The 26,196-nt window shown below is 55.3% G+C and overlaps 1 protein-coding gene across 2 annotated transcripts; it reads left to right on the top strand.

Moving 5' to 3' along the window:
• Nucleotides 1-266: 266 nt before the first annotated feature.
• Nucleotides 267-23,579, top strand: RHCG (Rh family C glycoprotein). Of its 2 annotated transcripts, none has more exons than XM_049614275.1 (11): nt 267-522; nt 8,388-8,574; nt 10,778-10,928; nt 14,803-14,950; nt 15,756-15,922; nt 17,540-17,677; nt 17,866-18,002; nt 18,316-18,440; nt 18,663-18,736; nt 22,212-22,293; nt 23,105-23,579. In XM_049614275.1, the coding sequence occupies exons 1-10, from the start codon at nt 336-338 to the stop codon at nt 22,278-22,280; spliced, it is 1,383 nt and encodes a 460-aa protein (XP_049470232.1). In that variant the 5' UTR covers nt 267-335; the 3' UTR covers nt 22,281-22,293; nt 23,105-23,579. The 2 variants fall into 2 exon arrangements, with proteins under 2 accessions (XP_049470232.1, XP_049470231.1); XM_049614274.1 differs by having other exon boundaries at nt 22,212-22,304.
• The last annotated feature ends 2,617 nt before the right edge of the window (nt 23,580-26,196 follow it).

The raw sequence follows: 26,196 nt of genomic DNA, 5'->3' as shown, positions 1-26,196 counted from the left end.
CAGGACCAAAAGGGGAAAGGCACGCTGCGCGGTACCGATGGGATGCGCAGAGGTCGGGGCTCCTGGGCCCCTGCCCACCGCCCCCGCCCCCGCCCCCTGCCGCTGTGTCCCCGGTCCCGACGCGGGGAGCTGCGGGGGCTCCCGGGGGCAGGCGAGCCCCGAGCCCGAGGCTCCCCTTGCCGGTTGGGCGAGCGCGCGGGCGGCACCCGGGTCAGCTGTTCCGCCACCCCACGCGGCCGCCCCGCCCCGCCCCTGCCCGGGTCTTATAAGCCTCTCCCTGCGCCTCCCGACGGCCGAACTGCCCGCTGCCCTCCCGGCCAGGCGCCCCCTGCAGCATGATCTGGAACACCAATCTGCGCTGGCGGCTGCCGGTCACCTGCCTGCTCCTGCAGGTGGCCCTGGTGGTCCTCTTCGGCGTGTTCGTGCGCTACGACCTCGATGCCGACCCCCACTGGATCGGCAGTCAGCGGAATGAGAACACCACCAGCGACATGGAGAACGAATTCTACTACCGCTACCCGAGTAAGTCCGGCCACCCCGCAGGCCCCGCAGAGGCGGACGGGCAGGTCCCCCACCCTGCTCAGAGCCCTGCCTGCCGCACCTGTGCAGCCTGCTGCTCAGGAACAGGGGGCGGGGTCCTAGAGGAGGAGAAGCTGCCCGCAGCCCGCTGGCCCTCCCCTCGCAGCCTCCCCACGCGGCACCTGCCAGTATCTGGAGGGCACGCTTGACAAATGGCCACATGTGCACCAACTCTTCCCTGTGTTGAAGCGATAGGGAAAGCTCGCCAGGGTGAGCTCACTCCAGGGGCCATCAGAGGCCCCCAACCTCCCCATCAGAGAGCCTTACTTGTCCTTGAAAGACCTAAGTCCCATCTCAGTCACCAACCAGGGGGTGACCCTGGCTCCCTTGTCCAGCTGTGCCCCTACTGGCCACTTCAGGAGGTAGGTCCGATGTCAAGGGCTGCAGGGATGGCTCACTGACTTGCCAGTCCTGCTATGGGGAGAAGCATATGGGACCCAGGCACCTAACCCTCATCTGGCCTGGAAGGGAAGAAAGAACAGCCCTCATTCTCTGGTATCTGCAGTGCCGGGGTTAAGAGCATGCCCTTGGAATCACCAGACCTCACTGCTATCATGGTTCTGCCATTAACCAGGGGGATAAGCCTTAGGAAAACATCAACCTCCCTGAAACTCCGTCACATCTGTCCAGCCACATCTGTCCAGCGGGGGATAATAATAGCACCTCGCGTGCAGGCATGGGGTGAAGCTGGGGTGAGACAGGGCACAGGAAGTTCTGGCACAGTGCTGGGCTGGGCATGGAACCCGCACTTCCTAATGAAGCAATTACTGGAGGTGCACAAAACACAGATGCCCTAGGACTCAGGAGCTGGAAGAACTGGTCCAAGGTCACTCAGGTTGGCCCAACCTCCAGACCCCTCAGCCCAAGGCTCTTCCCATGCCCTTGCGTTTTCTGATTTTGGACACCATCTACCAGAAGCCAATGACAATCATTCCAACGGTTGGTGCGCACAGAGTCATGGACTGTTAGTTTCCGCGGGGACCGTAAAGCTCACGTGCAACAGCCACCTAGGCCGGCTGGCGTTCCCTCCATGGCTTGAAAACCCTCAGCGATGGGAGCCTTTGCTTCCAGAAATAACATTTCACTTAGCTCCAAATAAATAACTGCATACATTGAGGATGACAGCCTGCATGAAAAAAGACAAGAGTGGGGGGCGGGGGTGCCAACTCAGTGGGAGCCGGCCATATTAAATGGCTGCCAGAAAGCGAATGCCATCACAGGTTACATTAATAGAAATACGGCGCTTAGCAGAAGGGAGGTTATGGAAGAGGAGTGTGCCCTGTGCTGGTCGAAACCACAGCCTCTACTGGGCTCCACTCAGAGTTGTATTTTAAGAGACCATGACAGCTGTGGCCTTAGAATTAAGACTCCAGATCCACTCTTCACTGCCCACCTTTACTCTCCTTGGACAGATCTGGCAAACGGAGAGGCAGGACAGCTTGAGACCATCCTTTGCCTGTTCTACTTCACTCTGGCTCTTGCTTATCTCTCGGCCATAACCAGCCCTTCAGCAAAGCACAGGGGACAAGTTCTCCCATGGGCGTTCATAGGTCCTTGAGGGGTCCAGACAGTGGAAGCTCTCAAAGCCCTAAAATAGGAGCTACAGAGCCTCCCCAGAGAGGGTTGCGGTCCTCACATCTCCCCAGCTCCTATCCCCACTCCATCCACACCCACCTTCCATGCCCCACCGTCATCGATTCACCCAACAACCATTTATCCATAGGGTGGCCACGTAATTTGTCAACTAGTGACACTTTTGAGAGTGAGGGAGTGGAGAGGTTGCGCTCATAGTAATTCACCAGACCAGAGACGTAAACCACAACCGTCCCAACAGACCAAGACTCAAGGCCGTTGTGGATGAACAAGTTGCATATCCTTGCTTTCTGACCCCGAAGGGCTCCCAGACTCATGGAGGGCACCCCAGCGCCTTGTCCTCAGTGATGTCAGGCTCTCTGGGCAGAAGAGATCTGAGACAGCTTCCTGGAAGGTGGTGGGATGGTGAGGAGGGGTGAGGCAGGGCAGGTACGCCAGGAGCAGGTGAGTGGTGCAGAGTAGCCCAGCGGTAGGGTTTGTGAAAGGGTAGGAGGGAAGCTGCTATGGGGGATGAGACAGCCCCAGCCACAAAGGAGGGCTTGAGTTTCTCCTGCTAGTTCCCCTTGGCCATCAACAGGAAGTGACAGAGAGGAGAGGAGTAGAGGGAGAGATGGCCGGCCTCCGGACTCCAGTCACGACAGCTCAAGCCACCAGACGTGCGTTCTCTCCTTTGACCTGCCCCCCCCCCCAACCCTGCCAGGAAGGCGCTGTTGGGACTCCCATGTTATAGACAAGGAAACTAAGGCCAGAGAGGGGGTGACTAGGAAACCAGAGGGCCAGGGCAGGAGCCCTGGACATCCAGGCCCGTGCTCCTGGACCACTCCCCTTCCTTCAGGTTCACCTTTCCCTTTTCCCCCTGCCCAGCCCTTCTCAGGTCCACTGGGTCATGGTGGCTGTGGTTCGGAGTTAGAGGGCACGTGGCCTCCTGGTTCAGGTGAGACCCCAGTGTGGCAGTTCCCAGGGGCAGAGGATGAGGGCACACCCTTGTGGTACCTTCTGGGTTGTTGGCTCCAAGCTGTCAACATAATGGGCCTCATTCAGGCCCAGGGGATTAGTGGAGCCTGCTGGGCATCTCGGGTTTCCAGCGGAGTCCAGATCCAGCCGGCTCGGGCTGGGGCTCAGGAGGGCCCAAGGGCTGCTCCCCACACACAGGCCCCTCGGCAGGCAGCAGGCACAGAGCCAGCTGGAGGCTTGCCCCAGCAGTGCCCTCGGAGGCCAGCGCTACAGGCACCTGCTGCTGAACACGAAACTTCCCCGTGGGCTGGTGCTCTGGGGCCCGAGAGGCCGTTGGCAGGGTCTGGGGGAGGTTAGCCCCTGGGAGTGATCAGAGCCTGGATTCCTGAAGCTTCCCGGGAAGACTGAAGGGGGAGCAGGACACATGTTCAGAGATTTGGCCAAGGAATAGTTTCAACTATTAGAGCATTTAAATTCCTCTGTTCTCTCCCCACTTACAAGTGCTTTTCACACGCTCTGTCAGGCAGGGCATTTCTGTCCCTCTTGTGGTGCAGCAAGTGGACGGTAGACATTTGCCCAACACTCTCGGGGTGGCGTCCGTGACCCAGGCAGGGACCAGCTGAGCCCTCCCACCAGCAGCCCAGCTGCTTTCCCGGGCCTCTGCCCCATTGCCAGGAAACCGTGCAGTGATGGGGTGGTTCTGTGGTCAGCTCTGAGGCGTGGGAGAGGTGGGCACGGAGACTTGGGCAAGTGAGGGACTGGCCAGGAGGTCTCAAAGAAAAGTCTGGGCTAGACTGGCCTACAGTGAATGGGAAAAGGGCGGCCCCAGGTTGCACCAGGCGGGGCACCACCCTTTCTGTGCTGGTGCAGCAGAGCGGAAGAAGCCGCTGAGGCCCAGAGGCGAGGGGAACTCTGGCCTCAGATTTCAGAGATTTCAGGGACTAGGCCAGCTTCTCAGGGGGAGGGGGGCGGGACCCATCCCGGGGGTGAGGAAGAGTGAGCTAGGAGGGGGGTGGAGAAGGGGAGAGTGGGGTACTGCTGCCCCCTCGTGGCAGCTCTTGTGGCTGGCACGCCAGCTGGAGTCTTCAGCTGAGAGACCAGACTCTGGGCCAGCAAGACTGCTTGCGTCACCCCATGCTGGGGAAAGAGAGGGGAAGGGCAGGTATCTCTCCAACTTCCACTGTCCCACAGCAAGTTGCCAACTCAGTGCAAAACACCTGGACAATCTTGAAGGAGACAAAGAGAAATTGTAGCTGATATTACCCATCAGTTGCTAAAGAGCCAGGCCTGTGCCCAGGATTGGATGAAGTCATTAAATGTGCACCGTAAACCTCTGGGGTGAACACCACCTGAGCCCCTGTATTACCCTCCCCACCCCCCACCCCACCCCCCATTTTACAAAAAAAGAAACTGCAGATCAGAGGGATTATGTCCTTCCTGAAGGTCACACGATTGGGACTTTCAAACCATTACTGGTAAAAGCGTTTTAGGAACTAGCACCAAACTTTATGAAACGTAAACTATTCCACTGTTTTATGTCTGGATTCTAAATTAGGACCAGTTTGGGAGATAAAGAGAAAGGGAGCAAGAGAATGAATGGGGAGGTGCCCAAGGAGAGGAGAAGGTGGCGTCCGTGTGCCTGAGGTGGGGGGAGAAGAAAGAGACACCAAGAAAGAGAAGGTCAAAGAGAGAGGTTGGGACACCGGAGGAGTCACAGAGGACAGAGAACTGGCGAGAGGGGGCAGGCAGGGATGATGCACGGAGAAGGGGAGGGCCTCAGGGAGAATGAAGGCAGCCCCGAAATTGCAGTACCCCCCAGGAGGGCCCCCCATACCCCACCCCCTGTCCCTGCCCACAGGTTCCTTTCTGCCACCAAACTGCCTCTTCTGAAAAGGCCCCCACCCTCTGTGACGCTGCCTCTTCCCAGGGATTCCTCCCACCCCCGCCAGCCAGCGCCTTCCCTGTCCCGTCTGCTAGCCTCAAAGGCAGGCCAGTTCTCAGCTTCTGTCTCCCCCTCATCGTGCCCACATTCTGACTCACATTTCCATCTGCGGGCCTGCCCAGTCTCACATCCCCGCTCCACCCCACACAGCCAGGCTCCGTTCCTCCCAGCTGCCCTGTCGACCCTCACGATCCACCACCGCCCCCCCCCCCACATCCCCGTGGTCATCTTCAACTCCAAGGACACCAGACCCAGCCCCTCCCTCCCACTCCACAACTGCCTCCGATCCCCTGTGTCTTCCAGCAGAAGCCCTGCCCTCCTGCCAGCTCCCCTCCCCGGCTGCTGCGAGTGTCCCCTCCCTCTTTCACACCTCTCCTCCGGTCTGCCACCCATCCGTTCTCCCCAAGAATAACCATAATGCCACGTATGGCGCTTCACGCGCATTAGCTCAGATTCCCCCACGACAGTTGGAAACGTGATAAACCATGAAATGCGATAATGCACGCAATCAGCTGCACACATCGTGAAACCGACACCAAGCTGCTGTTTGTTCGCGCAAATTCGCACAGGTCTCCAGGCAGGAGCTCAGAGCTCCATGCTGGGGTGAGACCCACAGCTCTCTTACATCAGCTTGCACGCCCCCTGCCCCGGGGCCTGCGGCGTGCAGGGCCTCCTCCCTCAGCCGCTAGCCAAGGGGGCTGTGGCCGTGGCCTGGGCCACAGGAAGGCCTGCGGGGGGGGGGGGGGTCCCCAGACACGGTCAGAGGTACTGGGGACCAGCAGAGTGAACAAAACCTACCGGGAGGTTTACAGTCGAGTGGGCTAGACAAACACACCGTTCTGCAAACTGTAATAAGAACCAGAAAGGAAAGAAGAGGGAGAGAACCCACTTCAAACCGGGTGGTCTGGAAAGCCTCTGTGATGAGGCAACATTTCGTTGAGATCTGCAGGAAGAGGTTCTGGCCGTTTTGTGGGAACAGCATCCCAGGCGGAGGGAAGGACACAGGCAGAGACCCCGGAGTAGGACTGAGGAACATGGAGGCAGGTGCAGCTGACACGTGGGGGGAGGGGGGAGGAATGAGGAAGGAATGAAGGGGGCAGGCCAGTGGGCCCTGCAGGTCCCCCCCACAGCCTTTGTCTTTTAACGTTTTACTTGGGAATAATTTCAATTTATAAAAAGTTGCTAAAACAGAAACAGCACAAAGAACACTGTATACTTTTAACTCCGATTCAGCTCCCTGCTCCTCCTCTCCCTCTCTGCACAGAGACGCAAACACATACACTCTTTTCTTCTCCGAATCTTCTGAGGGTGGGTCAGACACATCATGGCCCTGTCACCCTAAAGATTCCCGGGATGTTTCCCGAGAATGGGGGTATTCTCTGCAACCACAGTAATCAATTTCATAAGTGTACACTGTGCAATACCTTAATATACAGTTTCTATCGAATTTTGTCAATCTAATTTTCTAATTAGTCTCTAACTTTCTCAATAACAACCTCTATAGCTCTCCTCCTACTCGCCCCCTCACTGCCTGCCCCCCTGCCCCCGCCAGGCAAATCCAGGATCCAGTCCTGAGTTAGGTATTGAATGCAGTAGACCTATTTCTCTTTATCCTTTTTTAACCTGGAACATTCCTGCGGCCTTTCTTTGTCTTTTATGACGTTGATATTGCTCAGGACTCCAGCCTCACCCCCGTTTCTAACAGCATGTTACTCATTTTCTGTTTGTCTGATGCTTCCTCACGAGTAGAATGGGATTATGCCTTCTGGGCTGGAATACCGTACCGGTGATGTGTCTCCTTCAGGGTATCACATCTGAAGGTGTGTGCTATCCATCTGTCCCTTATTGGCGATGTTAATTTTGATCATTCAGTGAAGACCTTGCCCTGTTTCTCCACTTCGTAATTACTGGGTTTTGTTTGGTTGTTTTTTTTTTTCTACCTTGTAACTTGTAAGCAGTCCATGGGGAGACTCTTGAAGACAATGCAAATGTTCTGCTCTTCATCAAAATTTCTCCCTGGATTTAGCACCCACTGATGGAATCTTTACTGTGAAAATCACGATTTTCCAACTTCAGCACTCATTCTACATTTAACCGTCTGGCCCTCGGCATTCTGGTACAAGCAAGAGCCCTCCTCACGATCTCATTTACTTCCGACTTTGAGTTACTGTTTTTGTAATGGTTTTAATTCATTACAGTACCTAATTATTTTGATGCTCAAACTGCCCGATTTGGCCACCAGGAACCCTTCAGTCTGGCTCCTCTGTGTCCTGTGACACCTATAATTCCTTTTAGCATCTTATTTTTTGTGACTATCTTTGCTTCCCTTCTGTCCTTTTCTGGGAATCTAGAATCAGGCAACGTTAGCCCTGGAAGGACAGTTAAGATCATTCTAATCCATCCTTTGGTTTTATGGAGAAAACTGAGGCTGAAGGGAAGTGGCTTGTCAGGACCACACTGTGAGCTGATGAGAGTTGGTTCAGAACTCAGAATTAGCCTATGCCTAAGTAACAATAATAAAGCAACAATAAATAATGACACTTGTCCATTTTGAGCACCTATCATGGGACCGACACTGTTAGGTACTTTACGTACATATCCGCATTTAATCTCTGCAGCATTTGTGACTAAGCATTCCAGAAGGCGCTGAGACCCAAGTGTGTTACCTGACTCTCCAGAGTCATCTGTCTACCAGATGGAGGAAACGAGTCCAAATTCAGGTCTCAGTGATTCAGGAAAGGGTACTTGCTGGAGGTGGAGGTGGGAGGAGACCTTCACGGGAGTGATCAACTCATGTGCTTCACCAGTCAAGATGAGACTAACTTCTCCGTACTAAAGTGATGGAGTTGAGGGGGCAGAGCGCAGAAAGTCTGGGTTCTGGACCCTAGATTCTACGTGTAATCCACAGCCTGGCCCCCATTTCAAATGCCCAGCTGCCCACCTCCACCCAGGGTGTGGATGGAAAAAGGAAGCTGCCATCTCCTGAGGGGACACCCAGGCCTTCCTTGGCCTTAGAACGAGTGGTCTTAAGTGGGAGGCTCACCCTGGTTTCCCCCCAGCCCAGCCCCCTCCAGAGGTTCTTGGGACAAAACGGGGGTGGGGGGTGGGTGGGGTTAGCGGCTGTTCTATGCACAGGAAGGTCATTCATTACTGCCCCTGGCCCCAGGATCCGGATGCAGACATGGGAGGAGGGGGCTTGGAAGGCTACTGGGTGGCCAGTGGCCCGGAAGACACAGGTTCTGCGCGGGGCTTTGCTGGCCCAGACCCAGGGCTAGGGCGGGCTAAGCGACTGAGCCCCCCAGCTGCACTCTCCCCGCAGGCTTCCAGGACGTGCACGTGATGATCTTCGTGGGCTTCGGCTTCCTCATGACCTTCCTGCAGCGCTACGGTTACAGCTCGGTGGGCTTCAATTTCCTGCTGGCGGCCTTTGGCATCCAGTGGGCGCTGCTCATGCAGGGCTGGTTCCACTCCTACAAGGAAGGCTACATCCACTTGGGCGTGGAGAAGTGAGCGCGGGGCGGGCCCGGAGGGCAAGGGGCGGGGCCGGGGCGGGCTCTGCAGGGATGGGGGCGGGCCCCGGGGACTAGGGGCGGGGCCCTGGGAAAGGGGGCGGGCCCGGAGGCGGGGCCCGGGGTGAGGGGCTGGCCCGGGGGCGGGGATCACCGGGCGAGAGGGCGGGTATGCAAAAGAACATTCGTCAGCCCGCGGGAAGGCCAAATCCACAGAAAGGGTTCAGAGGCAAATGGCCATAAAACTACGTTTAACGTGCAAGCCCCTGCTGTCACATATAGGGCACCAACCGGGGATCATAGGCCAGGTGTCTGAAACTTAAAACATGCCAAATACTTGCAAGATGATTAATTCACTGAAGCCAGTTAATGAATCCACGACTTTAGAGAAACTGGAAAAATAGTTGACAGATAGAACATGGTCGGAGCCAAGAAATTAGTCTTTTGTATAAAATCTTTGACAAGAAAGTCTCACTCCCAAAGCCGTAGATCCAAAGTATGAAAACACCTGTAATATATTTCATTGGCCACCACAGCCAAAGAGCTATGGCTGAATGAAAAACAAAAGTATACAACTTTTTAAAAATCTCCAAAGAGAATTATTATGAACTTCGTGAGTTGGCAAGTTTTGGGTGAACCAGTGATTGGGTGAGTTGGTCACTTGACAAATTGAGTTTTGGCAAATTGGCTTTCAGGGGATAGATTTTCAGCAACTGAGCTGGAGCCCATTTTTGGTGCTCAGGACTGGATGCTCATGTTGTCCCTAGACCCTCCTCCTGGCTCCTGTGCCTACTTGAAGAGACCTCCAGGTCCCACCTGTCACTCTAGGGTCATGGCTCCCCTACAGGCTCTGCCCAAAACTCCGTGGGCCCTCCTAAGAGGTGACATCCGAACTTCCATCTCCCGGCAGCTGGAGGCCCAACGTCAGATGGGTCTTCTGGCTGCAGTTGTGGGAACATCAGCAAATAACTCGGCCTCTCTAAGCCTCCATGTTTCATCTATATGATGTGGCTACTAACAGTACCTCTGTGGCACAGGAGGACATGTGCTGTACCAGGCAGCTATTTCTGTGCCTGGCACTTAGTAACTGTCATGATTCATTCAGCCGGGCCCTATGTGAGGCCCTGGGGACACAGCCGTGAACAAGGCTCGTAGTGAAGCAGACGCTCCAATGAACATCCTCGGTCTTGGGAGGGACCTGACAGAACGGCCCCCATTCCACTCCCTGGCCCTACAGTCAGCTGGTCTCTTACTTCTCACCTCCTGATTCTCACACACACACACCTGAGCGTGGGGCAGGGGCACTTCCTCTGGCTGCGAATGGCTTGCGGGTCTAGCCTCTACTGTCCCTACACCCACCCCTATTAACAACTCTCCTGACTCTGCCTCACAATCCAGGACAGCTTTGCCGCTGGCCCGGCCCAGGAAGGCCTGGGTCAGGAGGCACGTGGATGGAACCAGGGTCTCCTTTGGCCGCACGACATCTACCTGGCTGTCTGCTTCTCCATCAGCCTTCTGCTGACCGGCTAGGCTTTCAGGGTCCAGACTTAAGAAGGACCTAGGTGCTCCTCTGCTTCTGTTCTCTCTGTTGGCCTTCCTGCCCCCTCCATCCAGCCCCCAGCTCCCTACATCCTGCAGGAAGCCCTCTCTCTCTTCTCTGGACACAGATCCTCTCTCTCGGGTAAGGACATGAGAGCTCAAACCCAAGCAGAGCCCTGGTAACCAACAGAAGAGGTGTGTTTAGAGTGAGATCTAAGAGTCTGGAGACAGAGACCACATGTGGGTGGAGGAACCAAGGAAGGCTTCCTGAAAGAGGAGGCAGTCAGAAGAGGTTCTGGAAGGGCAGGTAGAGGACGGAGGGCAGGGCGCGGCTCCAAATATGCAGCATGTTCAACAACAGCCGCCAGATGACTTGGGTGCCTTGACCACAAAGTTGCTTGCAAGGAGGGGGTGCTGAGATGGGGTCACGAAGGAAGGGCATGGCCTCTGGTATGTGCCGTTGCCTTGCTGGACCCTTCACCTGTTACTTAGAGTACCTTTAGGATGTTATGTGCCCTTACGACATCATGACACGGAGGCTCAGCAAGGTTAAGCCCCAAGTCCAAATCCATGGATGACCAAAGTCCAGATTCAAACCCAGGGCGTGGAGCACAGCTTTTTGCTGCTGCCTCAGCCCCTCCCCTGACCCATCTCCCCACAGCCTCATCAATGCGGACTTCTGCGTGGGCTCTGTCTGCGTGGCCTTTGGGGCGGTTCTGGGCAAAGTCAGCCCTGTCCAGCTACTCATCATGACCCTCTTCCAAGTGACCCTCTTCTCAGTGAATGAGTTTATCCTCCTCAGCCTGCTAGAGGTGAGCAGGGATCAGAACGGGGGTGGAGATGGAAGGGCCACTTGGGGTGACAGCAGGGAACTAGAGAAAGGGAGGGCTGGGGAGATATGCCAGCTGGATTCGGTTCAATGTTGGCAAGTCACGTAACCTTCTGAATGTCAGTTTCCTCGTCTCTAAAGTGAGAGTAATGATATTTACTGGGCAGAGCAGGGGCCCCTCATGTTGGTTGTCTCCCTCCTTTCTCTTTCCTGCATATTGGGTGGAAAGAGTGGGTGTTCCTGAACATAGTCTCTCTTTTTTTTTTTTTAACACTTATTTGAGAGAGAGAGAGAGAGAGAGAGAGAGAGAGAGAGAGAGAACAGCATGAGCTGACACTGCAGAGCCTGATACAGGGCTCAGTCCCACGAACTGTGAGAGCATGACCTGAGCCAAAATCAAGAATCAGACATTTCACCGACTGAGCCACCCAGGCACCCCCCTGAACATACTCTTACACACACACACCACATTCACAGATTGGTCTCCCAAGAAAAAGACACAGTGTATTGAGGGCTACACATATGTAAGGAAGGAGCCTTAGGGAATATCCAAGGTGGACGTGTATCGCTGCATAGGTTGTGCACTGCACGACTCTAGAAGTGACAGTCACATGTATTCTGGCAGGAATCATGCCCCTTAAAGTTGGCCAATTCAATGAACCAAGTAAGGGGTGCCTTAGACCTCTGACTCTAGCTCAGATACTTCTTTGGTACCTTTGCAGGGGTGAAGGTCATTCAGAGACTTCATCCATTTCTTAGCCCCCAACTCCTCTACATTTGGACTCTGCCTGGAACACCCCCACCCCTGAAAAAGGGTAGAGTTTTTTTGCTTTTGTTTTTTTTACGTGACACTACAGCCAGTCATTCATTTTGTCATTTTCTTCAGCCACCAGACTGACCCAGGCCACCATATCTCTACCTCTTAACTCACCTCCTAATCTTCATCCTTGCCCCACTCACCACCACAGGCCAATCCCCACCAGCAGCCATGGAGACCTGTTAGTAATGTGTATGAGACCAATTCCCCTGATTAAAACCCTCCAGTAGCTTTTAAAATTTCACTTCAAATAAAATCCACATTTGTTATAAAGCCCTACATGTTCTGCCCGCAGCCTCTCTCTCCAGTCTTATAACCTACTCTCTCCCCATCTTTCTGTGCTTTGGCCATACCCTCCTGTCTGTTCCTCAACACAGCAAGCTTGGTTCCCCCTCGGGGCCTTTGCTCTTGCCTGGAATGCTCATCCCCCAGTCATTTTCATCGCTGAGGTCTCAGCTAGAATATCACCTCTTCAGAGAGGCCCTGCCAGATTCTCCCCCCTATACAGTGTTGCCCTCTAGCTTACCCCCCTACCCCACCCTAGTCACTATGTCTCACATTGACCTGGTTTATTTTCTTCATAACATTTCTCCTTCTCTGATAAACCTTATCTGTCTGGACCATCCGTGTCCCCAGCACCTAGTTCAATGCCTAATAAGTGCTCAACAAATATTTACCAAGTAAAAACCAAGACTCTGAGTCTGACTGCATGTCAGGTAATGCCCTGGGCACTCTCACTCAGACCCCGAGGAGCTCACAATCTAGTGAGGGAACCAGGAAGTACACAGTTACCATGCAGTGTGATGAGAAGTGAGGTCAAGGCTTGGTGACACGAAGGAGGGTGCCTGAGCCAGCATGGCAGGTCAGGGAGGCTTCCTGGAGGAAGAGACATCAAAGCTAGAAGTCAAGGAGAAAGCAACCAGGCAAAGGGGTGAGGCAGAGGAAACAGTGCAAAGGCCTTGAGGGAGGCCTACAGTGAGTGGTCTCTGGTGGCTCCATCTGGTGGAAGGAGGGTGTGCTGGGGGAGGGCTTGGGGGGGTAATGGTGGAGGAAGGGGGGCAGGACACGGATCATCAAGGCTCCTGGAGATGGTGTTGAAGAGTCACGAGGGCAACTTTGTCATGACGGCAGTGGGGAGCTATGGAGAGTTTCAGATGGGGGAGTGGCACGGCCAGACACACGTAATAGAAATGCCACTTCGGCTCTGGTGAGGACAATGGCAGGGATCAGGGAGCCCTGTTAAGAGACTGTCCAAGTCGCCCTGGTAAGAGATCATGGGACTGGGGCTGGGGGTAGTACCAAGAGAAGGAAGTGATTCAACAGATAGAAAGGAGGGGAATACACAGGCCTTAGGGACTGGGTGTGGTGGGAGGCGTGAGAAAGAAAGAAGCAAGGCTAGGCGAGGGGTGGGCAGTGGGGCCAATGGGCATGATCTGAAACAGTGAGAATCCACAGTCTTGGGCATGAGTTGAGAGACCCTCAAAAATCCCCCCAATCTGCTACAGAAATTCGGTGTGTAGTTTTTTGTTTTTGTTTTTTTGAGAGAGAGGAGAGAGAGGGGGTGGGGAGAGAGGGGGGGAGGGGAGAGGGAGAGGGAGAGGGAGAGGGAGAGGGAGAGGGAGAGGGAGAGAGAGAGAGAGAGAGAGAGAGAGAATCTCAACCAGGCTGTCAGCACAGAGCCTCACTCAGGGCTTGATCTCACGAACCGGGAGATCGTGACGGGAGCTAAAATCAACAGTCGGACGCTTAACAGCCTGAGCCACCCAGGCTCCCGCTACAGAAATTCTTTTAATGCCTGACAGTCTTCAGGCCTGTCTCTGTGCCAAGTTAAAATACATCACTGCTGACATGTCAGGAGCACTTGCCCTTGGCTGAGCCCTGCTCTGAATACTTTACGTGGCTTATCTCAATCCTCATCTCTGAGAAAGGCACAATTAATACCTCCACTTTACAGATGAGAAAGCTGAGACTCAGAGAGGTCATGAGGGCTCATCCCAGGTCCCAGGGTGCTGGGAGAGGCACCCACCAGGCCGGGAACCAGGAAATCCAGGCCTGTCAACAACCCCACCACTAAGCTCTGTGACCTTGGACCATACACTTACCTCTCTGGCTGGATTTCCCCATCTAAAGTGAAGGAACAAGTCTGTGATTGATTGGAATTTCCCCCCAACATGGGTTCTGAGTGGGGAGGAAGAGGAGGCTGGAGAGAGGGGAGGGGGGCACGCGGAGGAAGGCTAAGTCCACGAAGCACCTGTTGAATGCCAGGCTCTCACCGGGCGCTTTACACAAGTAGATTTAACCCTCGAGACGGCCCTGCTAAGTCACCGCCCTCTCCCCACTTTGTAAATGAGGAGCTTCAGACCTAAAGAAATCCAGAGGCACGGAGTGGGGGAGGGCAGGAAGGGACAGAAGAGGAAGAAACCTCCCTACGTGCTCTGACTGTGGGAGACAGGAGACAGGAGGGTGGGGATGGGGTGGGTGGTGGAAGGTCAGCTGGGAGGTCATAGGGTAAGGTCAGCTGGGAGGTCATAGGCAGGATGCTGGCAGTCTAGATCGAGTGGTGCTGGGCCAGGAGTGGCTGCGTAGAAAGACATATGGAGGGGGTAGGGCCCAGGGGGAAGGGAAGGGCTCCCAGGAATGAAGATAAGGCAGAAGCTAGTGACCAACTAGGTGACAAACTAGGGGGGTGCCCTAGGTTCTAAGTCTGCTTCACCTCTTCCCGCTGGGTGACTGGTCAAGGTCCTCTCCAAGGCTGGGTTTCCTGATCTGGGCACAGTCCCATCTGCTGGGTGAGGATACTCTGGCATTTTGCCGACGGGCTCACAGCCTGGGTTCAGGGATCCCTGCTTTCTCCTCTTCCAAACTGATTGGTCTGTGGGGGGCCCCGGGCTCCCATCTTGCAGCTTGTGGAATCAGAGACAGATGGACGTGTGTGTGTGTGTGTGTGTGTGTGTGTGTGTGTGTGTGTGGCGGGGAAGGAAAGTGCTCACAGGTGGGAGGGAGAGACAGTATCACAGCCTCACCGATCCCTGTACCCCAGGTGAAGGATGCAGGGGGCTCTATGACCATCCACACATTTGGCGCCTACTTTGGGCTCACAGTGACCTGGATCCTCTATCGACCCAGCCTACATCAGAGCAAGGAGAGGCAGAGCTCTGTGTACCACTCGGACCTCTTCGCCATGATTGGTGAGGGCTGCTAGAAGGACTGAGGGCCACCGTGATGGGTGAAGGTGGCCATGATGGATAAGGGCCATCATGATGACTGAGGGCTGCCATGATGGGTGAGGACCACCATGAGGAGTGAGAACCACCATAATGGGTGAGGGTCTCCATGAGGAGTTCAGGTTCCCGTAACTATGCCTGATCTCCATGTGGTCTGGAGGGTGGTAGCCAGTTCCTCTGGGGAAAGGGCAGAGGGGGTTGCCTGTAGACATCTCCAGGATCCCAGATGATGGTCCCTTTTTCCCAGGGGGCTGGAAGAAATTGGTCACTCATCCTGTTTTCCCTAGGATGCCCTAAGGCAGACAAAGTGGAACTGGTGACTCCATCCCCTGGGTCAGGGCAAAGTGTGAATTCCTACTTCCTGTGTCCATTCATTCCAGAGAACACCTATCAATCACCCACTCTGGTCTCCTAAAACCCAGCCCTGCCTTCAAGGGATTATTACCAGATCATTACCAGATAATCTCCCAACAGTGGGGGGAAAGATTCTCCCTCACGGTGCTGTGGGAGCAAGGTGGGAGGCATTTAGCCCAGTTACGGGGTCAGGCTACACTTTCTGGAGCACAATCAGGAAGTAAGGAAGGCAGGGAGGATGTCGTAGGAAAAGCCCCAGCATGAGTAAGGCTGTAGGGTGGGAAGCTGCTGGGGCGCGGGAGTCATCTGAGGTCTCTGGAACTAAAAAGGGCAGGAGGTCTGCTCTGCCTAAGTTCTGTTGGGCCCATCTAACACCTCTTCTCCCGGGCCCACCGGCCCTGTCTGGTCTGGCTAGGCACCCTCTTCCTGTGGATGTACTGGCCCAGCTTCAACTCAGCTGTGTCCAAACACGGAGACGCCCAGCACCGAGCTGCCATCAACACCTACTGCTCCTTGGCAGCCTGCGTGCTCACGTCGGTGGCACTGTCCAGCGCCTTGCACAAGAAGGGCAAGCTGGACATGGTGAGACAGGGGGACGGGGAGCGTGGGGAGCCCGGGGGGGGGGTGCGGCTCTGACCGCCTGTGCCCAGTGGGCACTGATCACCACGCCCTTCCAACAACTCCTTGAGGCTCGCAGCATCAGGATTATCACACCCACCCTGCAGAGGAAGAAACTGAGGCTTGGGGACAAATGATTTGTTCGGATTACATAGCTGGGTTTTGGCATAGCCCAGAACCAGATTCTCAGAGATTGTTGATCTCTGAGCAGCTCCTCCTCCTCATTCTCCTCCCCCACAGCCTGGGGTGCTGACAGCCGTTCTGGGCTGAACACCCCACCAGACCTGCCCCGTAGGGTTGCCAGGGGCACCTCCCTCTACCAGGCTTCTGATCTTCCAAACACTGGCCCTCAGTCTCTCTCTCTCTCTTTTTTTTTTTAAGTTTGAGATGGGGGGAGAGAGAGAGAGAGAACGCAAGTGCATAAGTGGGGGAGGGGCACAGAGAGAGAGGGAGAGAGACGGAATCCCAAGCAAGCTCTGCACTGTCAGCACAGAGCCCAATGTGGGGCTCGAACTCATGAATCATGAGATCATAACCTGAGCCAAGATCAAGAGTCAGATGCTTGGGGCACCTGGGTGGCTCAGTTGGTTAAGCGTCTGACTTCGGCTCAGGTCATGATCTCACAGTCTGTGAGTTCGAGTCCCGCGTTGGGCTCTGTGCTGATGGCTCGGAGCCTGTTTCAGATTCTGTGTCTCCCTCTCTCTGACCCTCCCCCGTTCATGCTCTGTCCCTCTCTGTCTCAAAAATAAACGTTAAAAAAAAAAAAAAGAAAAGAGTCAGATGCTTAACTGACTGAGCTACCCAGGAGCCTGAGCCTTCTTAAAGCAACCTCCACCTGCATCATCCCATACGCTCAGAAAGGAAACCCCTTTGATGCTTGTCCACACCCCTGGGAGGTTGGTGGGGGGATATGGTTTCCCAGTGTCCTTCCTGTCACATCCCTGGGACAGACTGTTCTGTCATTAGTGGGGAGGGACCAAAGCCCATAGATGGTGGTAGATTCTTCTATAAAAAGAAGACCACCTCAGGGGCTCTGGCTCCACACAGACCCGGATCGACTTACCTTTCTGCCTCTTGCTAGCCGTGTGGTCTTTAACAAGCCACATCACCTCCCTGCACCTCAACTCCCTCCTCTGCACAAGCATCAAAAGATAACGGTCCTTACCTCCTGGGCTTGTTGTAGAAACGGACTGAAATCATCCCCGCAGCCGGCAACGCAGTACCCGGTACAGGTAGGCCTGGAGCCGTCGTAGGCCCACGGGCTCTGGCTCAGGGGTTTGCGCACGAACAGGCCTGATGTCGGCATACGTCACGGGGAGACCATCAGACATGCAAACCTGCGCACACAGGTTCACAGGGGACACGCAGACATGCCAATAGGTCTCACTGGCAGGGACACATGATTTGTGCCCACGCACAGTGCCCAGGCTGCTGGTGCAGAGAACACAGGAGCTAGGCCCGGGGCCCTCTGCAGGCTCCTGGCTGGCTGAGACGCACTGTGAGTCACCCTTGCCTCCCGGAGCCAGAGCGTGGGGGGTGCAGGCTCCGGGAGAGGACTGAGCTCTGGCCCTCCCAACCCAGGTGCACATCCAGAACGCCACACTTGCGGGAGGGGTGGCCGTGGGCACCGCTGCCGAAATGATGCTCATGCCGTACGGCTCCCTCATCGTCGGCTTCATCTGCGGCATTGTCTCCACCCTGGGTTTTGTGTACCTGACGGTGAGGGCCCCCCCGCCAGGGCAGAGGGCCGGGGAACCCCGGGGTCTGTGTTTCTAACTGGCAGGGGTGGGGAGGTCTGGGGGCTGGAGGGTGCTGGGTCTCTGGGTATTTGGGGCCTCTGGAATCCCGGCCTCCCCACACCCCTGCCACGGCTAAGGGCCTGAGCAACACCCTTCTCCCCTCTCCAGCCATTCCTGGAGTCACGGCTGCGGATCCAGGACACGTGTGGCATTCACAACCTGCACGGCCTCCCGGGCATCATAGGCGCCATTGTGGGTGCAGTGACAGCATCCTGCGCCAATGCTAAGGTGTATGGAATAAAAGGGTAAGTATGGAGGAGGTGCAGGGAGCCTGGGCTCCCTCCTTCCTTCTCCATTCCTCCTTCCTGCTGTTCTGGGGTCCAACGTTGTATCTCTACCCCTAGCCTTCCCTAATCTGAACCACCGTCCGTGGGTCTCTCTCCCGAACCTCTGTCCTTCTTCAGGAGTCTTAGAGACCATCTGATCTGTCCAGTGCACATGGGGAGGCTCAAGCAAGGGTTTACTGAGCCTTGGTGCCCATTCACATTTGTGGGGCGACAGCAAGTGCTTCCTTGGCCTCTCTGTGGAGCCCTGACCTGCTCTCTGTCTCCACTCGAGGCTTGCCAATTTCTTTGGCTTTGATGGTTTCAAGACTTCCTGGGACTCAAGCATGCAGGGCAAGTTTCAGGCTGCTGGTCTCTTCGTGTCCCTGGCCATAGCCCTGGTGGGCGGCATCATCGTGGGTGAGTGGGAGCGTCTGAGCCAGGGAAGGTGGGGCCGCTGCGTGTGGGGGACCCACCAGCACGTACCAGAGGTCAGCTCGGAGGACCCAGGAATCCTGTGCGCTTGTGGTTGTGGGATTGGGTTGGGTTGGGGGTTGGGGGGAGCTTCCCATCTGTGGGAAAGGACTGGGTAGGCAGAGAGGAAGTGGTTCCTGACCTCCTGTGACCCCCAACTTTCTTTAGGGGTCATTTTGAAATTGCCATTCTGGGGACAGCCTGCTGATGAGAACTGCTTTGAGGATTCAGTCTACTGGGAGGTGAGTTCCTGGAACTTGTTCTCCTGCCCAAAGGGGGTTCTGCCCTTCTCCACAGACCCTACTCACGTCAGCTGGGCTGGGTCCTGAGGAGCCAGAAGCTGAAGGTGAGGGACAGAGCCCCGCGTCACCTTACTCCTCCAACGGGAGACTGTGTCTCCTGGGGCGGGGGCGGGCTGAAGGCTTTATTCTAGAGCCGTAATTCCTAAAGTATGGCCCCCTGTGCTCTCCAGAGGCAGCAGCACCTGGGAACTTGTTAGGAATACAAATTTCTTGAATCGTACCCAGTCCTCCTGAATCCAAAATTCAGGGGGGAGGCTCAGCACTGTGTTTCAACAAGCCCTCCCCGTGATTCTGATGAAACGCACACCCGCCTCTGAGAACCACGACCTTTCTGTGTGCATTGGAATCACCCGGGGAGCCTTAAAGGTTCTCCAAGCCCCGCGAGGCTCCCAGTTCATTGGTTTGGGGGTAGGGCCTGGACATTAGGAGTTTTTGTTTTTTTGGTTTTTTGTTTTTTTTAAACTTCCCCAGGTGAATCCAATATGTAACCCGGGTTAAGAGCCACGATGTGGTGGGGCGCCTGGGTGGCTCAGTCGGTTAAGCGTCCAACTTCAGCTTAGGTCACGATCTCACAGACCGTGAGTTCGAGCCCCACGTCGGGCTCTGGGCTGATGGCTCAGAGTCTGGAGCCTGCTTCCGGTTCTGCGTCTCCCTCTCTGTCTGCCCCTCCCCCGCTCATGCTCTGTCTCTCTCTGTCTCAAAAATAAACGTAAAAAAAATTAAAAAAAAAAAAAAGAACCACGATCCACCTGGAGACCTTATAAAAATGCAGCTTCCCAGGCACCTGCCCAGGATTGTAATTCAGGAGGGCCTATGTGTGGGAACAACTTTCCAGCTGAGTCTGGTCCAGAAACTGAGTTCTGTGACATTCCATTGCTTTCTGTATCAGTACAGAGACCCAACTGGAGAAACGATGTTCTACAGGCTGAAAGTACTAGGATGTCACAGGACTCCATTTCTTTAAAAAGATGCCGTGATTTGGGTTTTCAGTGACTTCAGGGAGGCCTCCCTCCCGACCAATCATTGTTGAAGGCAATTACCTTCGTTAGATGGTGGAGGATGACAGCCACCCACACTTCCCCTCATGACAGGGGGCAGGACCTAACCTGTGTCTGTGGCCCCTGTGACAAGGGCCTGCCCATCACCGCCTTTCATGTGGCTCTGTATTTTTATTTTATTTTTAAAATAGTTATTTATTTTCTTTGAGATGGGGGAGAGAGAGAGGGAGGGGGGAGGGCAGATAGAGAGGGGGAGACAGAGAATCCCAAGTGGGCTCTACCCTGCCAAACCCACAGTGAGATCAAACCCACAAACCGTGAGATCATGGCCTGAGCTGAAATCAAGAGTCAGACGCTTAACCGCCTGAGCCACCCAGGTGCCCCTTGGCTCTGTATTTTTAACCACACCAGAAGTTTTCTGGGTAATTTCAACTGATGTCCATTAGAAGCCAATTTCATGTACATAGCTAATAATGCTTTTGAATTCATTCTCTTTAAATTATTTTTTAATTATAAAATGAATAGAAGCCCATTAAAGGAAATCTGGAAATAGAGAAAAATAGAAAGAAATCCTATCACCCTAATTCAAGTACTGTTAATGTTTTGGTTATATTTCCCTCCAGTCTTTTTTTTTTTTTAATCCTCGCAGATTTTTTTTTTCAACGTTTTTTATTTATTTTTGGGACAGAGAGAGACAGAGCATGAACGGGGGAGGGGCAGAGAGAGAGGGAGACACAGAATCGGAAACAGGCTCCAGGCTCCGAGCCATCAGCCCAGAGCCTGACGCGGGGCTCGAACTCAGCCCAGAGCCTGACGCGGGGCTCGAACTCACGGACCGCGAGATCGTGACCTGGCTGAAGTTGGACGCTCAACCGACTGCGCCACCCAGGCGCCCCTTTTTAAAATTTTTTTTTCAACGTTTTTTATTTATATCCTCACAGATTTTTTAATGTTTATTTATTTTTGAGAGAGAAAGAGAGAGAGTGTGTGTGTGAGCAGGGGAGGAGCAGAGAGAGAGGGAGACACAGAATCTGAAGCAGGCTCCAGACTCAAGGCTGTTAGCACAGAGCCTGATGTGGGGCTCAAACTCACGAGCCATAGATCATGACCTGAGCCTAAGTTGGATGCTTAACCGACTGAGCCACCCAGGTGCCCCAATTTTTTTTTACACAGTGGAGATTATATGCCCAATTTGAGATCCTGCTCTTTCTTTTTATAAGAAGTATTCTGTTATTACATTCTTAATAAACTTCCTTTTTTTAGCAGCATAATTATTTTCATCCCATTTTTAAAGTCAGAATTTAAACTATTTTAGACACCACAATTAGAAATCACACAGATTTAACGCTAATGAAATAAACTAAAAGATGTTATCAATTCCCATATATAGAAGTTCACTCTTGGTTCTGTTTTGATCTTTACAATGTATTCTAAGTTCACACCTTCTCTCTGCTGTAGTATACCTTTCAGCAGTGCTCCGTTTTGAGGACTGTAATTCTGTGTCAGTGGAAGTGAGCCACCATCAGGCCGTCCCCTCAGCCCCTGGCCTCTGGATGGTTTACCTAGGAGATGAGGTGGCTTTCCAGAGGATGAGGGGACACAGCTGTTCCCCAGGACCTTAGATGAGGAAATCTTTTTTAAGTTTATTTATTTATTCTGAGAGAGACAGAGACAGCGGGAGTGGGGGAAGGGCAGAGAGCGAGGGAGACAGAGAATCCCAAGCGGGCTCTGTGCTGCTAGTGCAGAGCCCGATGCAGGGCTTGAATCTATGCAACCGTGAGATCATGCCCTGAGCCAAAATCGAGAGTTGGACGCTCAACCAACAGAGCCACCCAGGCGCCCCAGATGAGGCAATCTTTGAGATCAAAGCTAAGCCTTGAAGCCGAGGCAACGCTGATCCACCCCACTCCCACTCCACCTACCAATCCATTTCTGCTCCCCCCTCCCCCCCACACACATCTCACCTCACCCCCCTTTTGGACCTGTCTGCTATTCAGGGAGATTGCCATGCTGCCTCTCCCTGGCACATTACTCCTGCTCATCTATCAAGAGTGGGTTCAGCACAACCAGAATCCCCCGCCCCTGACTGGGCTATCAGCCTCTCATGTGCATTTGCAGCTCATATTGTCACTGTGCCTGTCACTTGAACGCCTTCCCATTGCTCTGGTGGGGCAAGGACTCTGTCTCGTGCTTGCAGTGCCCCAGCACCCTGGACAGTGGCTAGCCTGATGTAGCGGGCAGGACACCTGTGTGAAGGACCGCCCTGCTCCCTGGCATGCAATCTGCATAGTGATCACAAGGTGGCGCCCGCCACACACCATACGCTGCTCCTGACTTGCCCAGGCTGTGCTAGTTCTACCAGGGACACCTGCCTGGCCTAGGGCAGGGCCCTTGGAACTGTCCTCCTGTCTCTGCAGATGCCTGAGGAGCTGAAGAGCACTGTCTTACATCCTGAGGACTCCACCCTCAAGCCCGCGGAACCTTAAACTCCCAGGGCAGGTGAGAAGCAGGTGAGAGCGTGGGCAGGGTCTCCCGGTGGGTGCCCAGCTCTGGGAACTGGGTGACACCAGCAAAGGGGCAAAAAGAGAGCATCAAGAAATGCGGATGTGAGCTTCCACCCCTCCTGCCTGGATTGGAGCGGGCATGTGAGGGTTGGTGGCACTCAGACTCCTTGCAAGCTGGACAGGCACGGAGATATATGGAAGGCACTCTGAACTGGAAGGAATATATAGAAGGTGACCTGGGTGCACACTTGGCTTTGCTGCTTACTGGCTATGACTTTGAGGATCTCTTCACCCAGAGCCAGAGCCTCAATTTCCTCATTTATAAAAGCAGGACTGACAGGCCTGGCTCTATTCAGTCGACCACCTCGGGCTAGTTCTACCTTCCTTCTCTGTCTCCTCTCTTCTTCCCATCAGCTCACAGTCTCCTTGCCCCCGTGTGGAATGCACCAAGCCCTTCCTCGTGCCTTTTGCATCCAACCCTCCACAGAGAGCTCTACCCGACAGGTGCAACTACTTCCCTCTTTTCCAATAAATGAGAAAATTAAGGCTCAGAAAAGTTCAGGTTCTCCAAGGCCACAGAGTGCAAGTAGAGAAACTGGGGTCTTAGCAAGTCATTACCCCTGTGCTCATTCGCGCTCTTGGATCCCCTGGAGCCCAGAGCTTGGAAAGAGCTGCGTCTAGGGCACAAGGCTGAGTGATGTGACCACTTGCCTCTAATGCCCACCCTGTCCGGAAAAGGCAAAGGGGCCCAAGGGGCTACGGCAGGACCCCACAGTGGCCCGCTGCTCTTGGCTCTCTCCCTGCAGGCTCCACAGACTGCCCCGGCCCTCCCAAAAGAGCGGTGCCGACCAAGCTGAGAACACAGGAGCAAGGCAAGCAGCACCCCACCTGCTGGCCTGGCCCAGGGCGCCCTCCACTTCTTTCTCCTTCATCCCAGGAGGCCTGCCTGAGAATGGAGACGGGAGAGCTCTAGACAAAGTGGGCATCCAAGCCAGGTTCTGGCTGCAGGAGGCCTGCCTCCAGGGGGTCTTGGTGGCCACATCCTGAGAACAGCAGGCAGGAGTGGGGCCGGCAGCTGGGAGTGGGCGCGAGCCATCCTAGGAGACAACTTAGCCGCCAGCCCAACTTCTGGGGTCTTCCACTCCCCGCCTGCCCCTCCGCCAGCACCTCCCTTGCTCCCTGGGCCGCCCAGACCTCTCTGTGCCATGCAGATGGCAGCCTCCGTGAATAAACATTCCTGGTGTTCTTTGTAGAATGGGTGTGAATGCTCCAAACGGGGCCAGTTTGAAGGACAAAAGGACCCCAAAGACCTGGCCTCCCGCCCCTGTCCTGACCCTCCATACCAAGCTGCCACCCACAATGCGAGGGAAATCATCCTGGGATGAAGAGGAAGAATCCGGGGTGCTGGAGGCTGCTCCCGCTTGGGGCCCCCTGCCAGGCTCAGCTTTGGGGCTGGGGTCTTTCCCCAAGGCCCGTCCTTAGTTCACATCAACCACCCCAGAAACTCACCGACCATGAAAACTGCCATGCCCACCGTGCCCTCCGTGTGGTGTGACCCTGCTCCGTTTCAAGGGCACTCAGGCAGGGTGGGAGAATAAGGGAGGAGGGCTCCTTTGGGCCAATCCCCCTACCCCAACCCTTCCCTCTTGCTCCCTGCCAAGCCAGCCTGGACTCCACAGTTTGGATCTCACCACTTCTTGTGGCCAGCCACCACCCTGGGCTGAGTAACACACACTTCCCACCCTTAGGGGCCTCACAGTCTAGCTGAGGACCGACCTGACACCCGGGATCCACCCTGAACTCTTGACAGCCATTCCATGGCCAGGTGGCTTCCCAGAGCGGGTGACCTGAGCAGGGTTTTGGAGGCTGAATAGGAGTTTACCGGAAGGATGGCACGGGGACAGCCTGGGCAGAGACCCAGAGATCAACATAGCGAGGTTTGGTGTGGCTAAAAGAGATGTGAGGCAAAAGCGTGCCAGCTGGAGAGTAAGCAGCAGAATCCAGATCCTTTGTGGAGCAAAGACTCCAGGGAGGAAGGGGTGAGGGGAGAGGGAGGAGAAGGTCTCTCCTGCCTCCAAATCCGCCCTCCCCGCCCCCCTCACAATTCACACATACATACACACTCAGGGCTTCATTCTCCGTGCCAGAGGGGGGGGGGGGGGGGGGGGGGAGGCGAAGGAGGGGAGGAGGGAGCTGAAATGCAACCTATTCATGTTCCCGAGATGTAACACCCCTCATTTTCCATGCTGGGTAAAGACAAAAACCCTTTACAACCTGTTTCTGGAACTTGTCAGCAGCTGCCAAGAGGAGCATGTTAATTAAACGTCGGCAAAGATGGAAGCTGGAGGCCCCGGCTCTAATTGGACAGTTTGCTTCACCGGATTGAAAAACATTGTGACAAAGGAGGAGGTGCGCGGCGGCGCGGCAGGGGTGCGGCGTGGCGAGGAGGGGAGCGGCGGCTTTGATTTGCGCGGAGCCCGGCCGCAGCCGCCCGCCCCCCGGCCGCGCCGCCCAGCCCAGCGGCACGCCCACCAGCGCCTGGGAGGGGCGAGGGCCGGGGAGACCCTCCCAAAGCCTGCCCCGAGGGTCCCGCGGGCGGTCCGCGAACGGCGTGACACCCCACCGAGCACCAGGCTTTGAGGCTCTGGGGCGGGCCCCTTCCCGCCCCCCCCCCCCGCCCCTTTACCTGACCCGGGTCCCGGGGACCGTGTAGCAAGGGCATTGAGGGCAGGGGTCGGGCGGTCGCTTCAGGCCTGTGGAGGCTGCCCTGGACGCCCCTGCCCAGGCTCCAGAGAGGGAGACACCTGTGTCTACGCCCCCTAGCTAGGGAGCGTAGACACAAACTAGCTCTGTGTCACGTGATCAGGACGAGGTCTTATAAAAAGGTTGGCGACTGACTTCGAGGCTTGTCCTAGAACCAACCCCCCACCCCCTGGCCCTGCACTGCAGAACCTGGCGTTTCCAGCAGGGCTGTGGGGGTTCCCAGAGACTGTTGCCCCGTCTGTGTTTGCAACCCTAGGTTTCCCTCGGTCTTGACTCACAAATGATAACAGCAGCCATGTATTGATGCTAATTGTGTGCCCAGAGCCATGCTGAGTGCCTCATGTGTTCTCTGTTATTTATCCTACCAGCCACCCTGAGAGAAAGCTTGGATCACACCCATCTCGCAGGTGGCGAGACTGAGGCCCCAGAGAGGCTAAGTAACCCTTCCAAGGTCGCAAGAGTTATTAAATGTGGTGCTAGGATGAGACTGGGGCCCAGGTCCCTCTGATTCCAATATCTCAACCTGGGCTCCCATGTTCCCCGCCCTCCAGCTCCTGGTGCAGCCAGATGAAGGTCTTTGGGACAGTCAGAGCAAAGAGTGGGGCTCCTAAGGGGAGAAAACACTTCTCGGAGCCTCCAGGCTGAGGGCCCTGGAGTATGGGGGTGCAGCAGGCTGGGAGGTCACTTGTGGGGGTAGCCCTAGGCGTATTCCCCACCCACACAGGCCTCACTCGCACCTCCTGGGGTACAGGTGGTTAGCTAACAAGCACAGAGCCCCATCTTCTGTCCCCTCTGCCTCGGCCCCAGATTTGCACCCCCCGCACCCCACCGTCATCCTAAGCTGCTGCCAAGGGAGGGGGCTCCATCTGGGGTGGGAGGCCAGGCCAAGGCCTGCGAGAGGCAGGAACAAGTATGGGAAAAGGAGCCATTGTGGCTGAGCCTCGGGGATTAAGAGCTACAAAGTGGCTGTGGAGGGCTGAGGCCATTGACAGGAGCCCCCGGGAGCGGAGTTCCCAGGGGGGGGTAGTCGGAGCAGCCTGTGCTGAGGCTGCCTGCTGGGCCTAATCCCCTGGGAGCGGGCGGCAGGAGGAACCCCAGAAACATAGCTGCAGTGGAGAGAGGGCTGTCCTTGCTG

This window comes from Panthera uncia (genome assembly GCF_023721935.1).
Source record: "Panthera uncia isolate 11264 chromosome B3 unlocalized genomic scaffold, Puncia_PCG_1.0 HiC_scaffold_2, whole genome shotgun sequence".
Lineage (NCBI taxonomy): Eukaryota > Metazoa > Chordata > Mammalia > Carnivora > Felidae > Panthera > Panthera uncia.
Note: the sequence above shows the minus strand (reverse complement) of the source record. Positions and strands in the feature narration are given on the sequence as shown.

Excerpts from the sequence above, each read along its gene's own strand:
- RHCG (XM_049614275.1), top strand. The coding sequence starts at position 336 with ATGATCTGGAACACCAATCTGCGCTGGCGGCTGCCGGTCACCTGCCTG. Across the intron at positions 15,923-17,539 it reads AGAAGGGCAAGCTGGACATG|GTGCACATCCAGAACGCCAC; the intron begins GTGAGACAGGGG and ends CTCCCAACCCAG. Across the intron at positions 18,441-18,662 it reads GGTGGGCGGCATCATCGTGG|GGGTCATTTTGAAATTGCCA; the intron begins GTGAGTGGGAGC and ends AACTTTCTTTAG.